The sequence below is a fragment of the Henckelia pumila genome, chromosome 2 (assembly GCF_033568475.1).
Source record: "Henckelia pumila isolate YLH828 chromosome 2, ASM3356847v2, whole genome shotgun sequence".
In the NCBI taxonomy this organism is placed as follows: Eukaryota; Viridiplantae; Streptophyta; class Magnoliopsida; order Lamiales; family Gesneriaceae; genus Henckelia; species Henckelia pumila.
Window position 1 is genome coordinate 5,306,997 of NC_133121.1, and position 19,414 is coordinate 5,326,410.

The window sequence follows — 19,414 nt, forward strand, 5'->3', positions numbered from 1 at the left end:
GCCTTGCCAATAAAATATAGGGTAATTTTTTATTAATTTATTTTCAATATATTTTTTTTATATAAAAATGAAAATTATAAATATTATATACAGGGTTATAAAAAAACATTATATTATTAGATAGTTGTGAAAATTTTAAATTAAAAAGAACAACAATTCAAAATATGCTAAATGGAAGGGAAATGTCGGCTGAAACCCCAATTTATAAGGGGGGAAGACTTACAAAATTCAAGTCGATAGATCATATTTAACCAAATTAATTTAACCGAAAGTTTATCCTGTAAAAAGGAACAAAATGGTCCCAAAGTTTTTATATCAAGATCAAAGTAAATGAAAAGCCTATATTAATTTTTTGATAACCCCTTTCATTTGAATCAAGGGGTTTTGTTTTAAATAGAAGATATCAAACCAAAGTATGGAATTTTATTATAGTTATTATTATATTCCTATGTTTTCACGGGTATATCTACTCAAAATATCGTGACGGATTTATTATTATTATATTTCCATTTTCAAAAAAAATTAAAATAAAATGAATTCTTGTATAATTTATTTGTTAATAACAGAAATCTAGTAAAGGGCATAATGCATTCAATGCACAACACAAAGACAATAAATTGTATACTATATAAGATAAGAAATAGGGGCAATAGAGATAAAGGTGACTAGTGACAGCTTTATATCCCCTAATTCCAATTGCATTTCACACCTACTTGATACAATAAGTAAAAAAATTGTTACATGACGATATCATGAATTAATTTTAAAATAAAAATATTTTATTCAATCAAATTTATAAACAAATATTATTTTTCATTTTAAAGATGTTGATTTTAAAAATAAATATATAATCGTCAATTGTTCTGTGTCACGAATAAAATTTTTTGAATTGACCGAGTTCTGGACGAAGTTTTATGTTGGACTCATTTAAAAAAATGATGATAACAATGATGATAATAATAATCGAATTTAAAGAAAAAAAAAAGCAATATATTTTACAATTTGTTTATTTATTTCTTCGCTTTACCCCTTCATCTGCGCCATCACTCTGCATCACCTCTCATTTCTTTAATCCAAGCGTATGCATACATATGCATACACACGCTCTCACAGTGTGAGAATTTCACGGCATTCTTGTGGTCTCCTCTAATCCTCCATTTCTCCATTCTCTCAAGAAAGTAGAAAAGAAAAGAAAAGAAAAGAAAAGAAAAAAATTCTACAGCTACATTGAACGAAATAAGGGAAACCCACGAAAAGATCCAACCTTTATTGCTGTATCTCGAGCATTTCTTTCATGTATGTTTGTGTAATATTGTTACACACGGAGAGATAGCCACTTTAAATAATTGCACACATTTCTTGAAACCAAATCCGTTGATCTTAGTGGACCGCAGTGCGTGTTGTGAGCAGAAAATGGGTCAGTGATCCAAGTTCTTGTAGCTGAATTGGATTTGTGACGAGGATCCCAGCTGCTGCAGCTGATTCGTTTGTGGGTTCGTTCTTGCTAGCGTGAATCTTGAATCTGTTATTGTTTTGTGGCCCATGTTTGTTATATATTTTGCGTTAGATCTTGTTCTTTGGGTTGTGTTCAGATTGATTTCTTGATTCAAGTTTGATGTGTGTTTGGGATCTGGGGTATTGATCAGTTAGCTGTTCTTCAAACAACATTGGTTTGATTTTCAGATGCTCAAGGGAGAAAAATGTAAATTTAGCTCTGGGATCTTTAGGCGGCAATATTAGAAGTAAATGCAGTCTGATTCCAAACAACCATCTTTTTCGTTTTTTTTTTATTTTATTTTATTTTATTTTGTTTTGTTTTGTTTGTCATTTTTCATTTCTCCCATTTGTGATGATTTGATTTTGTGTGATCTGGCATTGTTTTCTCTTTTGTTTATCTTGTCTATTAATATGATTCAATATATACCGACTTGCTTTAATGAGATCATACTTTCTGTCAGGAGTTATAGTCTCTTTTTATGGAGCATTTGAGTTATGCTAATCACACTTAGATTGGTAATGTTTCATCTCAAGTGTGATCTGCCCCTAGTGATGAGTTTAAATCTTAGGAAAATATTATACAGATCACAGGCGATTCGTTTTTAATCTTTTTCATTTCGTGTAGCAAAACTTTTCAGACTTGATCTATATAGGCATGTATACTTTCCTTGCTTGGACAGGCCTAGTGATTACTAATCTTGGAATTGTTATGAATACAAGATGGGATCCGATCTGATAATTTGTTTATGATACATACAGGTGTAGAATAAAATCGGGTGCTTGACGCGTGCAAGTTCCAGAATGGCTTTAGGTAAATATTCTAGAGTTGATGGTCGAAAATCATCATCAGGCTACTGTTCGACAGTCACAATAGTAGTTTTTGTAGCCCTTTGCTTAGTTGGGGTATGGATGATGACATCATCATCTGTCGTCCCTGTTCAGAACACCGATGTTTCAAAGGAGAACAAGAATGATGTGAAGACAAATGATATTGAAAGCAACATTGATACTAGCACTGAGAGTAGTAATAATTCAGGTGATGATAGCGGGACAACTGATGCGGGAAAGTCGAAGCAGTTCGAGGACAATCCCGGTGATTTACCTGATGATGCAACTAAAGGCGACACTAATGGGAGTTCAAATATTGAGGAAACGAATAACAGTCAGCCGAAAGATAGCGAAAAGATGATTGAGGAGAAGCAGGAAGACAAACCGGAAGAGAAATCTGCCGATGAAACCAAGGAAGATAGTCGAGAAGATAACAAGGATGATGGATCGAATAAGGAGTCGGATAATGGGGATGAAGAAAATAAGGAATCTCAGATTGAGAACAAAGACTCTGAAGCAGGAGAGACCAATGAAAGTAATTCTGATGATAATGAGAAAAATTCTGATGAAAATTCAGGTGAGAACAACGATAAGGAAAAGGAAGGTGATCAAAAGAAAGGTGAATCAGATCAAGATTCCGTTGAGCAGAAGGATAAGCCAAGCGAGGTATTTCCATCAGGAGCTCAATCTGACCTTTTGAATGAATCAGCAACCCAAAATGGGTCATTTCCAACTCAGTCAACTGAGTCAAAGAATGAGAAAGAAGCTCAAAATTCATCTCAGCCCGAGAATCAAAATGGTTATAGTTGGAAACTGTGCAACACAACTGCTGGGACGGATTACATTCCATGCCTCGATAATTTGGCAGCCATCAGGAAACTTCCATCAACTAAGCACTATGAACACAGGGAGAGGCACTGCCCCGAAAATCCTCCAACCTGCCTTGTTCCACTTCCTGAAGGATACCAACGCTCTATTGAGTGGCCAATTAGTCGAGAAAAGGTAGAGTGGCAAAGAGTTTGTATCGCTTCATGGTTTAGGTTCTGGTCATTCTTAATCTTATTTCGTTACTTCTTTTGACAGATTTGGTACCATAACGTTCCTCATACCAAGCTCGCAGAAATTAAAGGACACCAGAATTGGGTTAAGTTTAGTGGTGACTACCTCACCTTCCCTGGTGGTGGCACTCAGTTCAAGCATGGTGCTCTTCATTACATCGACTTTATACAACAGGTAAGATGCTAAAAGTGTCCTGGATCTGACTTTTGTTTGGAACTTTGTTGACTGCAAAATTGTTAGTGTTATTCCATGGCCTTATTTCTTCTGTTATGTGAAGTTTTTAAATGATTAAATAAATATATCTGTGGCATATGTTTATTGTGTTCTGTGGTCCATGTGAAAAGGTAATTCAAGGACATTGTACCCTCTTAACCTACTGTGTCAAATTTGTTAAAATTAGTCATAGTATGACAGATGAAGTTCTAATTAGTATAAAGAAGTTGCCTTATTCTTGATTATTGATTGTTGTGTAGTCTGTTCGCGATATCGCATGGGGAAAACGTTCCCGAGTCATATTGGATGTCGGATGTGGAGTTGCTAGCTTTGGGGGATATCTCTTCGAAAGGGATTCTCTGACCATGTCATTGGCTCCAAAAGACGAGCATGAAGCTCAGGTTCAATTTGCACTTGAAAGAGGAATACCCGCTATCTCTGCTGTTATGGGTACAAAGAGGCTTCCGTACCCGGCGAATGTTTTTGACATTGTCCACTGTGCACGCTGTAGGGTCCCTTGGCATATCGAAGGTAATTTAGATATTCTTGCTACTTTGGTTTAAAAAGATTGGACTATTCCACAAGTGTTTGACTTAAAACTTGTAAGAGAAGCTTTACTTTGAGAATTGAAGAGCCTTTTGATTTCTCTGTGGATATCGTTACTTTTTTCCCTTTGGCATGTTACATGTTTAGGTGGTAAACTTCTCTTGGAGCTGAATCGTTTGCTAAGGCCTGGTGGTTTCTTTGTTTGGTCTGCAACTCCCATTTACCAAAAACTTCCTGAAGATGTAGAGATTTGGGAAGGTACAGTCTATGATTCTCGTCCCTTGATGCTCATACGGTACATTGGTTCTTACATTTTTCATTTTTATGGTGATATTGACAGCCATGAAGAAAATGACAAATGCAATGTGCTGGGAAGAAGTTTCAATTACCAAAGATACAGTAAACGGAGTAGGAATTGCCGTGTATCGGAAGCCCATTTCAAATGAGTGCTATGAACGAAGGCCATCCAATGATCCTCCACTGTGCAAAGACTCTGATGATGCAAATGCTGCCTGGTATGTTCGAAGATCTTAATTCTTCTTGAAGGTTCTAATCATAAGCTTGCAACTGAAAACGAAGATGATACAATGCCATCATTAGAAAATCTTACCACACTGCACAAACTAGTAATATTTCATTGCTGTACAAACCTAAAATTTGTCAAGCCCTGTGCCCATACACTACCAAATGCACTTCACCCGCAAACTCCTCTGTATAGATTCATAAACCCTTTTATGCACTTCCCGCAATTTGATGATACAATAATTTATCAATTACCATTCTGGCACACCGAAATCCTGGTATTCCTGCAAAAGAAAGTATACAAAATATGCTTCAGTAGCAAGTATGTCATGCTCTTTCTCGCTTTACAGCATGATTAATGAAAATCGCTCAAGAGTCCATTCATATATTTATAAACACCTATATGTACTATTCCTACAATATGATATAGGGAGAAGAGATTAAAAAATAGCCGTTGGATTGTAAATCGCAAGTTTGATTTTAGTTTATCTCGATATGTTCAGGAATGTGCCTTTACAAGCTTGCATGCACAAAGTGCCTGTTGCTCCATCTGACCGTGGGTCTCAATGGCCAGAACAGTGGCCTGCTAGGGCGGAAAAACCACCTTACTGGTTGTTGAGTTCACAAGTTGGAGTTTATGGAAAACCGGCTCCAGAAGACTTTACTGCAGATTTTGAACATTGGAAACGGGTCGTGAGCAAATCATATCAAAATGGACTTGGGATAAACTGGGCTACAGTTAGGAATGTCATGGACATGCGAGCCGTCTATGGAGGGTAAGTAAAAGTATCCACTTCTTGTCATTTTGTCGACCCCCTCGTAATCTTTTCAAACATATAAACTCATTCGATTTACTGCTGACATTTTCTTCAAACTAGCCATGGCTTGTACTAATCGATGGCCCATTTTCAGATTTGCTGCTGCTATGAAAGAAATGAATTTGTGGGTCATGAACGTCGTCTCTGTAGATGCTCCCGATACACTACCAGTTATTTATGAACGAGGGCTGTTTGGAATTTATCACAATTGGTGTGAATCATTCAGCACTTACCCAAGATCGTACGATCTTCTCCATGCAGATCATCTTTTCTCCAAGATCAAAAACAGGCACGTCTCACATTCCATATTTCCATTGATATAATTTGAACTCTTTCTGTCCTCTTTACCTTTCTTCGTCTTGGACCCGACAGGTGTAACATCATGGCCTTGGTAGCTGAGGTTGATCGGATTTTGAGACCCGAAGGAAAGATTATAGTCCGAGACACAGTTGAGATCATTACTGAACTTGAGAACATTTTCAAGTCCATGCAGTGGAACATTCGCATGACGTATTCTAAAGACAAAGAAGGATTATTGTGTTCCCAAAAGACCATGTGGCGTCCCAAAGAAGCGGAGACAGTTCAATATGCCATTGCTTAAAGAACTAGAAAATACACGAGGTGAAATTCTTGAACTTTTGAGCCGCCAGCCATGGAGTTTTAGGTATTTTTTTTTCGTATGGACACGCATATACAGATGCGTAATAACCAGTATTCTTCCTATTGTTTTCGAGCAAATTCGTGTAGTAGTACTCCGCTTTAGTTTTTAGAGGTTTGCTTCATTGTGATGTTGTATTACTAGTAGATCATTATAGCCATTTACACACACTTCAAAGTGTAAACACCTCCAGAAATCAAAACTGCTGAGATTCTTCTTTACAGATCTATCTTCCCATTTTGAATATATGCAAATCTTATCTCAAATACTTTAATGTATCAATCAATTTCTTGATGCTTGATTTGTTTGGCGCGGAGGAAGTTAAACTACGAGTGGAGCTGAAATAAATGTTGAAAATGATTTAAAGCTAGCTTAAAACTTGTGCATCTTATCACGAAACATATTCTATCAATTTGTATTATTTTTATATTAGTAAATGATTTTTTACGTACCATGATTTGTAAGCAACCAAAGATGAGACAAGTCTGGAACCTTGTATATGAGATAAATCGATCCTCTAAACAATGGAACCAAAAATGCGCACACATTTTGTCAAGTATGCTTTCAGAAAGAAATTTAAGTTCTATATCTGTGACTCATATTTGAAGAAAACAAGTTTTTTGAACTTTAAAACACAAACAAAATAAGCAACAATTTTTTTATACAACACAGGAGTGCGATAGTGTGGTAAATTTTTTTCGCTTTTACGTGAGTTTGAACGAGATTTATCTCAATTAATCATTACCCCACTTCGTCCAAATGGAATGACAAAAAATTATAAGCTATATTTTGGAAGTCTTGTAAAGATTTCTAAATTCTGATCTATCTAGTAGTAGTACTTTGTAGAACCTTAAGTGGCTCACCCAAACATCAACAAACCAAGTTTAAATCTTAGTTTGAAGAGATTCTAAAACAAAGTTTTATTAGTTTCTAAATCCAAATGCGCATTCTTACTTTATAGAAATGTCCTTATATTTCTTTATAAAAATGCTACATAAGTACACAGTATCATGATTTTTAGAGAAGATTTGCAAGGCACCTTGTGAAATTACTCCAACACCCTTCATGGATGAGAGCAAGTCAAGGGGACTCGTTGTTAGAAATGATGCAAGCCATTTACCTTGCTATTATTGTGCATATTTTCATGCTTCTCATGCCATTTATCTCAACCCTTGTAATAAAGAAAAAAACCAAAAACTTGGAAAATTTATTTCAACCATCCTCTAAAAGCTAGAGATGAAAAGATCCAGGGAAAATGAATATGAGAGCCCTCCAAATAGACCCTATAGAATCAACCAAGAAACCACAAATTCCAACACTCAAAACATCACCACTTTCCCCACCAATATCAGTAATAACAATGTTGCAAATGCCAACAAATCGCCAAGAGACACCAGCAACAACAACGACAACAACAACTGCAACAACAGTAACAAAGAACAAGACCGGTTCCTCCCGATAGCCAACGTAGGCCGAATCATGAAGAAAGTAATCCCCGGAAACGGTAAGATCTCCAAGGATGCCAAAGAAACCGTCCAAGAATGCGTCTCCGAGTTCATTAGCTTCGTCACCGGGGAGGCGTCGGAGAAATGCCAACGTGAGAAGAGAAAGACCATCAACGGGGACGATATTCTTTGGGCCATCATGACTCTCGGATTCGAAGACTATGTAAATCCTCTAAAGCTATACCTCACAAAGTATAGGGAGATAGAAGGAGAGAAACTTAACGTGCCTAAACAACAACGTTTGGAACAACATGATCCGAAGCCAAATGTGGCCTATAATAGTGTGTATGGTTCCACAAATATGATGTCTCAACCTCCATTTGTGTCCAACGATCCTTCTTTTCCCCTCTCCTTCTCGCAAAATTCGATGCCGACGACGTTGCCGCAACAAGACAACATCGACGGCCCTTGGTAACTTTTCATGAGAACAACAATTTTGTGCTTTGATTTTTGTATTTTGTTGATATAGGATCGGAGAATATATATATCATATGTTTGATTCAATTAATACAATGTAGTAAATACAAGGATAGTATATATAGTTTTATTCATTTTTATGTCATTTGTGTTGTGCACAACAAGCAATTGCTACCTCCTCGATCTTAACCAATATTCGAAACAGACGTATCATAATATAATTCTTTTTTAATTATAACTTATTGGAATATTAAAATTTCGTGGTTAACGGATATCAGTTTTGTATATAATTAACTTTTAAAAGTTGTTTAAGATTCACCCAGACACCCACCCACCGTATTAATTAATGTATAAATTTTTTCAGAACCACCATTAATTTCTTATCGTGTGATCGAGATGATTATCTCTTATAACCCCTATCGCATCAAGATGATCATAAACAAAAGTTAAATAATAGTATATATTAAGGTAACGTTTGATTTGAGTGATGAGATAATTAATAATACATAGATAAGTAATATAATGCAATAAAAAATAAATAAAAAATAATAGTTAAATATTTTATGATGTGATTGATAGATTATTATAATTTATTTGATTTGATTGATTAAATTTTATATAAAATGATAAATTATCCTTTGTCTTTTTAATAATAAATAAAATATGAATATTATTATTTATAAAAGGTAATATAGTAATTTAAATTCAATAATTTGATTGATGTAAGATAAATAATTAATGATTTGATTGATGTAAAATATATAAATAATAGATGGATAAATATTATGAGAAGAAAAACGCGAGATTGGATAAGATACGTTTGAAAAAGATTATATTTTTGTAAAAATGATTAAATTTATATTATCAAAAAGTGAAGAAAAATCAGAAGTGGATAGTGTTTGAAAAAAAAAGTAAAAAACTAAAAATTAAAGTTGGATAGTGTTTGATAAATAAGTAATTATAAATATTTTTGCATTAAATTTTTTACTAGAATCATTTTTGAAAAATTAAAATCACCACATGAGTCATGAATAACTTTTGAGTTTCAATTAAGTTAAGCAGAAGTTGACGTATAACTTGGTTTTAATAACAATAATAATTTTTTTAGAGTCAAAATTTAATAATCATTTTTTTTATTGATTACAGACCGTCCTAGCATTTTTCAGAACTTAAAAAATTGCATTGTTTTGTAGAGTATATATATCTAGGATTTTTCCATAAAGTTTAGGTGGTCACTAATTTGGATAGTTTTTATCATCTTTGATTGAAATTTGCTTGAATATTAATTATATTTATTTATTCAAAAATGTACTTTTCATGTAATCATGAATTTCATCAGGTCAACGTTATTTCTATGCTCAAAAGTGTTACGCCTCTCTAGAACTCATATAACTTTGAATTAATCACATGTTTTAATTCGTTATAATATATAATAACTATTAATAAGCTACAATATATAAATCACACAACAATTTTAATTGAATTAGTCATATTTAAAAAAAAAACGATGACAAATATGAAGCAGCTAGTAGCAAGATCTCATTGTACAGTCACGTTTATATAGACTAGAGTTGGAGTGTGACAAATTAATTACAAATTTTTATCTCGAATACAATATATACTAGGAAATTACTATTTTTTTTAAAAATAAGTAAAAGAAAATTCGAGTTGTTAACTTGTTATCACATTATTGTTATCATGCACATTACTCCTATGTATCATGTATGCAATATCTATAATTTCCATGAAATTATGAATGTGTCAATATGAAGCCGCTAGTGGCAAGCAAGATATAATTGTGTAGCCCACGTTTACATGGGCTAAAGTTGGAACGTGACAAATTAATTGCAAATTTTTACTTCGAATACAGTACTAGGAAATTACTATTTTTTTAAAAAATAAATAAAAGAAAATTCGAGTTGCAACCACTTACCACATTACTCGAATGTATACAATATCTATCTTGACCACAGAGACATAGGCGAGTTGGTAAGGCTTGAGGTGACGTGGGAAAAAATTCCCCAGCGTTGCGGGTTCGATTCTCGTGTGGAGCATATTCCTCATTGAAATATTTGGGGATATGCTCTGGGGGTTGGACCATGTTGTTTCCTCCCTCAGGTCTCTGCCTACTCGTGCACATCCATCGATTTAACCCCGCATTAGCTAATGGGCCTCTGACTCATGTGGGATGGGGTCGAGGTCAACCCTTTTTTTTTTTAAGATACAATATCTATATTTTCCATGAAACATGGGATGTGTCAATTAGCAAAAGATACAAGAAGCTATGTGATTGAACCACGCAAGTTGCCTCCAATTGTTTTTACTTTTTATTTTTTAAGGAGAAACAAGAGATACACATTGTCGCCTAAATGTGTACACAAGAGATATATATCTTTGTGTGTGTACCGTGCCAATCATTGAGGTGACACTCAATTATTGAACCTATAATGCATCACGTCCAATAGATGAGTGTACTGCCACATCATTGATGGACACAGAGATGAACACGGTGGGTGCATGAACAACATATCAAAATTATATATATATATATATATATATATATATATATATATATGAATGTATGTATTGCACTACTATATGCTTGCATGTTCAACATTATTAAGGGTTTGGGGGGCACAAATTATATATACGTGCCCTAGTAGCGATCAAAACATAACGTTGCACATCGATCGGCTGTTGCATTAATTATATTATGGGAAACATTATTTTTATCATGTAATTTAGTTATTTTGTGATTTTTGTAATCTATATTATTAAATTTAGGTTTTAATCATATAAATTTTTATTTTGAGCAATGTTAGTTCCTTTTTCTTTGCGATTGTTGATATGATACTTTACACGTTATCATCCTTTGTTCCATGTTAACACCAAGTCAGAAAAAAAAAAAAAAACTAAATTACCGAAAAAAACAAATTATAACGAATTAAAATTAAAATTTAATATAAAAAAACCAAAAGCGCAACGAGACAAATATATAAAAACAAATATTATAACGAATTAAAATTAAAATTTAATGAAAAAAATCAAAATCGCAACGAAACAAATATATAAAAATCAAAAACAATTTCTTTTATAATTAAAAATGTGATTTACTTATTCACAATCAACTATAATTTTTGTAAAGCATCATACAATCGGTACGAGAAAAGCACATGTACAGTATACATTCGATTTTGTGAAACTATTGGAAAACAATAATGGTGCATGTTGGAAGAAATAGTCAAATTAAAACCTGAAATTTTGGGCTACTTTATGGCATATCACTCATATGTTATATAGTTTATTAAAGTCCCAAGTCATTTATCTGAATTTGATCACAGGGACGAAATTATAAGTTATGATGCTTAAAATTTCTATGAGATATAAAAGAAATTCCAAAAATGAGTCGATACGAATATTAATTATTCTATAAAAAAGGGGATATTTATTTTTAATTTGATGGGCCGACGTGACTCAAGAAATAGAAGGTATTTTGTCCTTTAACTCAAAATACAACCCTTGAGAGGCTCTTTAATAAATTATTGTTCGTTTGTAGCAGCTGTCCATACAGTGGTCAGTGGACCAACGAGATTTTATATTTCATAACTAACCTATACTAAAATTTTATTTCCAATATTTATCACATATATGAAATTTCAAATTTTTGTACTAATAAAAATATATTTGATCAAAAACTACTAACAGTTTCCATTTATCACGACTTCTGAGTTGAGTCTACGTATCGAAATAGTCGCGTAAAACATTAATGTGTATAGTATTATATTAATGTTGATGCAAAAAAAAAATTGAATAAAATTTTATAACGCCACGAAGAATCAAATATTAAGAACCATATTAAGAACCGAGAAAATATTTTTTGACATATATATATATATATATATATGAATAAAATAATAGAAAATTAAAAGTGAGAGGATGAAGAATGAAAATTTTATAATGTCGCCAAAAATCAAACACTGAAAACCAACAAAATAGTTTTTTCAAAAAATATATATATATTTATTGAATCTGACATTACGGATAAGTGAATTGGTGAATGTGCTTTTGTATTTTGTTGAGCTGTAGACAAAATTATAAGATCTTAAAGGGGCCCTCCTCAGTATATATATGTCTTTAACAAAGTTTAGGAGTTGCCGACGCCTTGTTTTTGCGATTTACAAATTTTTTTTAAAAAAAATTATATATATATATATATACACGCACACAGTATTAATTAACATATATATTATCCCTTTGAGAAGTCCTTTTGTCCCACATGATATGTAATTAAATACTCTATGCACGATAATCATTAAGTAAAACCCAATCACATTATATCATGTTGTGTCATCCTTTGTACATTTTTATGTTAGGTTGATTGAATCCACATCAAGAGCAAAGATCCAAATCCATAATTAGCATGAAAATTGAAAATTAAAATATAAATATAGATTTAAAACTTTGAAATAAAATTTTTGATTCATGATTATTTTTTTTCTATTTTATGTTTTTTTTCTATTAAGTATTCAAATTTTGATTTTGGTACATGAAATTTGAATTTTTTTTTCACTTTCAGTCCAATTTGTCGGAATGTTGATAAAATACCGAAGATAGATGTTGTGACACATATGGAAAATTGTCCATGTGTTTGATGTCATGTATGTACTCAGGTAATTAAAAAAAACAAACTAATTTTTCTTTGAAAAAAAAACGCAAATTAGTGAACTTGACCGATATTCATAACCAAAAACATGATTAAAACTGGAAAAAGTGCAAATTATAGGGGATCGTGTAGCTGAGAAATGATAAACAGATCGATGAATCAGACAACTATATATATATATATATAAATAATAATGCATGCGTTTTAATCATCATGATATATATTGGAAAGAAAGAGAGAAAGAAAACTATCAAATCGTTAGAAAGTAGTGAAAACCAAAGCACATCTATATATGTGTCTATCAGCTGGGGTTGGACCCAAAATGCGTGGCTTTTGCAAAACAAAGGGAATTGTTGTAAAAGCACAAAATATGGTGCAGAAATTAGATAACAAAGACAGCAAGAAATTTGTCATGCAATGTCTTGAATTTGTGTTTGTTCTCTTTATTCTTTGTTTTAAGCACTTCTTTAATTTATGTCCACATCAGGCAAAAATTTTGCTAGAGATAATTAATGTCATCTAGTTTGTCTCTAAATTTTAGATAAAATTTTGTGGTACCAAGTTCATCTCCTCCTACCCAAACATGACGTCGGCAGAAGAATCACAAGCATCCTCGCCCCCACCCTACCCTGTAATTTAAAAAAAAAATGTGGGGTAATTAATGATTTAAGATGTGCAAGAAATTTAATGGGAAATAGCTAGAAACCCTATTAAACCAATTTAATGTTGAATTATATTGGTTAGATATAATTTTCAATTTGATATTCCCTTCATCTCAAGTATGTAAGCTTGTTTGTTTGATTTTTTTTCCTTACAGATTAAGAAAATTGTTTGAAAATAAATTTTCATATATACAAAATTTCTATTTTATCATTATCTAATTCATTCAAAAAATGGTACATGGTCATCTTTGAAAAAAAAAAGGTCGCATGTTTTTTTTTTTAGACTTAGAGGGCGTTTGGGTGAGCTTATAAGCTCTTGAAAACAGCTTATAAGTTCTTTTGGAGCTTTTAAGCTTTTCAAAACTGTTTGGTAATTTTTTTAAAAAACAACTTATAAGTTGTTTGACAGTTTATAAGTTGTTTTTAAAAAAGTAGATACACCCTTACTTTTTAAGAAAATATCTTATTTTAATATTTTGTTTCCCACTATTATCCTTCTATATTATCCTTTTATATTTTTTTTTCAATTTCATAATATATTCAATTACAGTTTTCTTTATTAATTTGTTATATATATTAAAATAAAATTTTGTTCTCGGTTAAAAAAATAATGTTTTGTTCTATAATTTTTTTATAATTTTAAAAACTAAACTATCGAGATACTATTTTAACATTAAATATTTTTGAAAAAAAATCAAAGCATACGATTTTTATATATTAAAATATAAAATAATATATATATATATATAATTTTAAATATTTTTTTTCTATCGTTTTCTTATAATTAAAAAAAACTATACTATCAAGATATTATTGAGTTATTTTAAAATAATACATATATTATTTTAAAAAAAATTCATAGTGTAAGATTTATATAAATTAAAATATAAAATAGTTTTTATTTAATTTTAACATTTATCATAAAATTTTGAAATTATTTTTTTATATATATAATATTTATATCACCTTCATATTATTATACTCTTTTGGTAGTTTTGACAATAAAAAGATCTTATAAAGTCAAACACATCAACATCTTTAAATTGTTTAAAATAAGTTTATCCAAACACTTTAACAGCTTATTTTTAAAATAAGACCTAACAACTTATAAGCTCCTAAAACAGCTTATAAGCTCCTACAACTTGTAAGTTGTTTTTAATAAGCTTAGTCAAACACCCTCTTAGTTAATTGAAGTATATTGGTATAACCAAGAAAAAATGCAACTAAATGAAGAAAGTGGCCTCTACAGGGGTGTTCAAGTTGGTGTAGTAGGTGAACTTTTGACCAGAGGTCAGGAGTTCGATTTCCTCTACCAACACCTTCTTGGACTAGCCTGTCACAGAGGGCTTGCCTAGTGTGGTTTACTTGACTAACGTAGTTTGCAGGCTATTGCGTTAGTCTAGGGGTTTACCCAGTGCGCACCGAAAGTAGCAGCTGCGGGTTCCCACGTCACAAAAAAAAAAGTAGTAAGTGAACTATGTATTTGAAAATTTAAGAAAATGAAGCCTATATGATTGGGCCGGAGATACACAATATAAATTTGGGATATTTTGGTTTAACTGTTGATCTGACATCGAAAAATGATGACGTGACACCGAAAAATGATGACATGACACTGCAAAATGATGACGTGTCTAGCTGCTACATCAGCAATAATTGGACCACAATTTCTGAAAATTAAAAGTTAGTGTACTAAAACCAAATTTAATTGAAAAGTTAATGGACCAAAACCAAAAAATAGACATCTTATTAGACCAAAAAAAATATTTTTCCCATTTATCATTTCGTGTTTATTCATTTATTTTAGTTGAAGATGTGACTAGTTCTTTCATTTTAAAGTGAAATAATGTCACAATTAAAAGTTACTTTAGTTTATAATTAAAAGAAATTTAATTAAGTGCGTTCGAATTTGAGCGATTGTATTTGATAAATGAATTTAAAAATAATTAATTTTAAATGATCCCAATAAATCAAAAGTTTGACAATATTGACTTATTTTGTTTGAAAAAAAAAAATCAGGAAACCTAAAATTTCATATATCCTATTTGACGATGTAAGGGACTAATAAAAGTGATTTACATTGTCGTTTTGCCCGTATTTATTTGTCGTATTGGTGCACATATACTTGAATTATTAAGCTATATATCTTTTCAAGGAAATTGATAATTTAAATCTATTCAATTTAGTCTTTCATGTTTTGTCATATTTTCTGTTTTAGTTATCTAATATTTGAAAATGATGTTTTAGTAATGTTTCACTAAATGCTGATGCGATGTCACCGGATACTTAATCAGATTTTCGAAGTTGGATCAAATAACTTAGATGACTAAAATCGATTATTTTATCAAAATTCGATTAAAAAGGAAAACGAATTAATCTACATGCCTATATAGAAACCATGAACGCCAACATGCATGACGTTAATGATCATATATACATGACAATAATTAACTTATATTAGGTTCCATAAACTAACTTGAATTTTATGTACACATGTCGTCGCTTCACACAAAATATATATATATAAAACTAAGTGCTTGATCCCATTTCCATTTCCTTAACTTAATCTGTCATGCTCATGCACATGACTTTTAAACACCCCAAAAGGTCAAATTGAAACACTCATGCATGCATGATAGGTTTACAAATGAAAATATGACACAATAATATTAGTACGTACACCATCCAAATTAGAAAAACCAAGATTATATAAAATTAATTATTAACTACTAACAACAACCTCTAGCTAGCTCGATGTAAAAAGACGAAACGACCCATGCCTCGATCGAGCTAGCTAGCTAGCTAGCATCCAAGAAAAAATGAATGCATGCAATGCATTAGTTGACATCAAAGATGATGGTGTTTGTGGTTGGAATGGAGCCAATTGATGAAGTTTTGGAGGGTAGTAGTGTCCGCCCTATAATGATTTTGTGTGAATTCTCTCAAATCCGAGCATGTGAAATCTGGGTATTGCCTTGCCTCATCTCTGCGAATCAGATCTTTTGGGGGCCTCACTATTTTGTCCTCTTTAGGGTTCACAAAGAACACCATCGATCTTCTTGCTCTCTCTTTGTTCACCACTGCCCTATGCAGGCAACTCTTGTATCTTCCATTACATAAGGCCTATACATACATTAATACGTATGTATACGCGTAAAAAGTACGAGTAAGTACATGTATAACTTGATTGGGTATGTTATCTATAATAGATAACGGCTTTTAAAAAACTATATATATATCGCGAAGTAAGTAGTACGGTTCAAAGAAATTGGAAGAAATTTGTTTTTCAATTAATACACACATTGTGGATAAAAGAATGGACAAATGGCATGCACTACTATAGATAGATCCATTTTAATTAAGGGATGGTTGAATATTCTAAAGTGTACAATGATTCAACATAGCTAGCTAGCTAGCCCATTTTGTTTTATTTTCGAAACTTTCTCTATGTTCTATTATTATATTGATTATTGTGATCATGTTGTGTCCTTTTTCATACCACATAGCTAAAGGAATGTCGCTTGGTGTAGAATTAAAGCAATGTTATTCGTACACATGGTGGGCTTAATTTTCTTTGGTCCTTTCAAAATTATGGTTTGTAATCATGTTTTCATGTAATAAAAAGATAAGTGTAGATATATGGTCCCGTCCCATCTTAGTTTTTCATATCCAACCATAAAGTTTAATTATTGGACTACCAAATCGAATCCATTTTAGACATGAATGCATATGTATATATGCTAATGGTTCCAAAAAAGGCAAGAAAATATATTTAATATTTTTTTTATCCCATGTAGCATCTAATAATACTCGTTTGAAAATGCGGGAACTTTTTTTTTGGTTGATTGCTTTTGTTATTAAAAACTTATGTAATTCGTGATTTTAATAAAACATGATCTTCCTCTAAAAAAAAATACTCATTAATTCATTTTACACGCGCGTACGTGCACATATATAATATTATTAATATATATATCAGTGGGCCACTATTTTATATGAACCTTTTAGTTCTCTGATAGAACACATACATGCATATACTATACAAATATGTTGAATGAAATTCAAGATACGGTGATATATATATAGGATAAGTGCATACCATGAAAGTGTCGCCAATGTTGACGACAAAGGCGTCGGGGCGAGGCGGGACGGTCTGCCATTTGTTGTCGGCGAAGATCTCGAGCCCTCCGATTTGATCTTGATGAAGTATTGTTATGGAATTTGGATCGGAATGAGGCCCCGTGCCGAAGGTGAGGCCAGCTTCTTTACAAGGTGGGTAGTTGTTTCCCCTCATTATCGAGTTCCCGTCCTCGAAAAAATCCCGATAATGAAACCCTTCTAGCCCTAAACTAATCGCTAGCAGCTCCAAGATTATGCGGGACAAGTTTTCCATTGCCTCGCAGTATTTCTGATAAACCAACCTGACAAAAAAAAAATTATAATAATAATAACAAGAAAAGTTTTTAATATATAATGCATTAATCTATTTTTATAATATAAAGTTATCTAAAATCTAACCCTGCTTCTGCAAAATCTTTTCCAAGTTCGGAGTTAATATAGTTGGCAACATCACAGGCGGGGCCATTTGCATGCTTGTATTCAAAGGAGAACGTCTCCTTCCACGGCAACTTGGTCGAATATCTATCGGCATGAGCGCCGGAGTAGCCGCAAAATCGACCTTCCTTTCTCTTTACGGCGAGTTTGTTGCTCAAAGGGAGCTTGAAAAAGGCGTCCATATGTTCATACGTGGCTCGAACGAGACGTTCGTCGACTCCGTGGTTGATGACTTGGAAGAAGCCGTGTTTCAGACACGCTTGTCTGATTTGTTTGGCCATGGAACGGATCGATTCTTGGTCGAGATGGAAGTAGCCATTTAGGTCTACTGGTGGATCTTTGAGTTCATCTTGAGAGGCAAAGGCTAAGTCTTCGTGTGGCCAAAGGAATTGTGTGGGGAAGTGTGGTTGTTTTTCTAAAAGAGAGGTGTCCAAAAGTAGGGCTTGGTTTTCTCTATTGGTTTTGAGGCTCAATGGGGGAGTGAGGATGAGGGTGGAGGCACTTGAATTCATTTTGGACTTGTTTGGTTTCATAATTAGTTGGAAATTGGATTGTATTTATAGTAGGAATTGAATAAAGGTTTTTTTTTTGAATGCATCAATGTCAATGAGCTTATTGGCGGGGTTGAAAATCGCGGGAAATTTCATGCTATTTTTGAGGTAATATCCCAACTGTGCTACTAATGAGTGTAGCTCATCTGACACTAAAGTCTCGAATGTAAGTATTACGAGATTCTCTCCCCCAACTCAAAAAGAAAAAAAAAACTAAGTGTGGCTCCTCACACATAGGACCTAAATGAAAAAACGGTGGATCTCACGTATGTGGATATTAAATATCAAGTATCCATGTCTGGTCTTTTAAGAAAAGCTACACCCTCTTCTACTTTTGATAATTGATATATTTCTTTGTAATTTTTCCGGATTTGGTTTAATGTTATATGACATGGTTATTTCAATTCCCCCAGGGTAGCTAGAAAATCGTGATATGGGTGATTTGAAATGCGATTTGATCAAATTAAAATAATTTGCTCCCATGACATGTAAAGTTATTTATTATACCAAAGTGTACACACGCAAGATTAATATGTCATTATCCTTATTAGTTAGGCCCTACTATTCCTTAATCGTTTTTAATGGTGACAAAATTGGGACTAATAATTGAAATCTCTCTCTCGAGGATTGATTGGATACTCTTATCTAAAAACCAAGATTACGTGTTAAATTAGGATTATTTTTAGTGGAAATAGAATGAGACGGACAAAGAGAGGAATATTAATTAATGAGTAGGTATCTTGTGAAACAGTTTCACGAATTTATGTGAAACGGATCAACCCTATTCATATTTAAAATAAGAGTAATATTTTTGATGTCGAAAATACTACTTTTTCATAGATAACTCAAATAGAAGATCAATCTCATAAAATTAATAGCCGAAGATTTTATATATATGTTGTGAGCCAACAGCTGAGACGA

The 19,414-nt window shown here is 32.5% G+C and overlaps 3 protein-coding genes across 3 annotated transcripts; 2 read left to right on the plus strand and 1 right to left on the minus strand.

Moving 5' to 3' along the window:
- Positions 1-1,036: 1,036 nt before the first annotated feature.
- LOC140885069 (probable methyltransferase PMT26) lies at positions 1,037-6,364 on the plus strand. Its single transcript, XM_073291985.1, has 9 exons — positions 1,037-1,493; positions 2,257-3,327; positions 3,409-3,558; positions 3,858-4,128; positions 4,291-4,401; positions 4,484-4,658; positions 5,169-5,441; positions 5,578-5,772; positions 5,856-6,364. The coding sequence occupies exons 2-9, from the start codon at positions 2,299-2,301 to the stop codon at positions 6,082-6,084; spliced, it is 2,433 nt and encodes an 810-aa protein (XP_073148086.1). The 5' UTR covers positions 1,037-1,493; positions 2,257-2,298; the 3' UTR covers positions 6,085-6,364.
- Positions 6,365-7,377: 1,013 nt separating this feature from the next.
- Positions 7,378-8,061, plus strand: LOC140884954 (nuclear transcription factor Y subunit B-4). Its single transcript, XM_073291863.1, has one exon. It carries the CDS (start codon positions 7,378-7,380, stop codon positions 8,059-8,061), a length of 684 nt encoding a protein of 227 aa, XP_073147964.1.
- Positions 8,062-15,906: 7,845 nt separating this feature from the next.
- On the minus strand, positions 15,907-18,560 carry LOC140883485 (gibberellin 20 oxidase 2-like). Its single transcript, XM_073289975.1, has 3 exons — positions 17,907-18,560; positions 17,488-17,809; positions 15,907-16,511 (listed from the first exon to the last, which is right to left on the minus strand). Exons 1-3 carry the CDS (start codon positions 18,473-18,475, stop codon positions 16,236-16,238), a joined length of 1,167 nt encoding a protein of 388 aa, XP_073146076.1. The 5' UTR covers positions 18,476-18,560; the 3' UTR covers positions 15,907-16,235.
- Positions 18,561-19,414: the final 854 nt, after the last annotated feature.

Excerpts from the sequence above, each read along its gene's own strand:
- LOC140884954 (XM_073291863.1), top strand. The coding sequence starts at position 7,378 with ATGAAAAGATCCAGGGAAAATGAATATGAGAGCCCTCCAAATAGACCC.
- LOC140885069 (XM_073291985.1), top strand. The coding sequence starts at position 2,299 with ATGGCTTTAGGTAAATATTCTAGAGTTGATGGTCGAAAATCATCATCA. Across the intron at positions 4,402-4,483 it reads AGATGTAGAGATTTGGGAAG|CCATGAAGAAAATGACAAAT; the intron begins GTACAGTCTATG and ends TGATATTGACAG. Across the intron at positions 5,442-5,577 it reads ATGCGAGCCGTCTATGGAGG|ATTTGCTGCTGCTATGAAAG; the intron begins GTAAGTAAAAGT and ends GCCCATTTTCAG.
- LOC140883485 (XM_073289975.1), bottom strand. The coding sequence starts at position 18,475 with ATGAAACCAAACAAGTCCAAAATGAATTCAAGTGCCTCCACCCTCATC. Across the intron at positions 17,810-17,906 it reads AAAGATTTTGCAGAAGCAGG|GTTGGTTTATCAGAAATACT; the intron begins GTTAGATTTTAG and ends TTTTTTTGTCAG. Across the intron at positions 16,512-17,487 it reads ACATTGGCGACACTTTCATG|GCCTTATGTAATGGAAGATA; the intron begins GTATGCACTTAT and ends ATGTATGTATAG.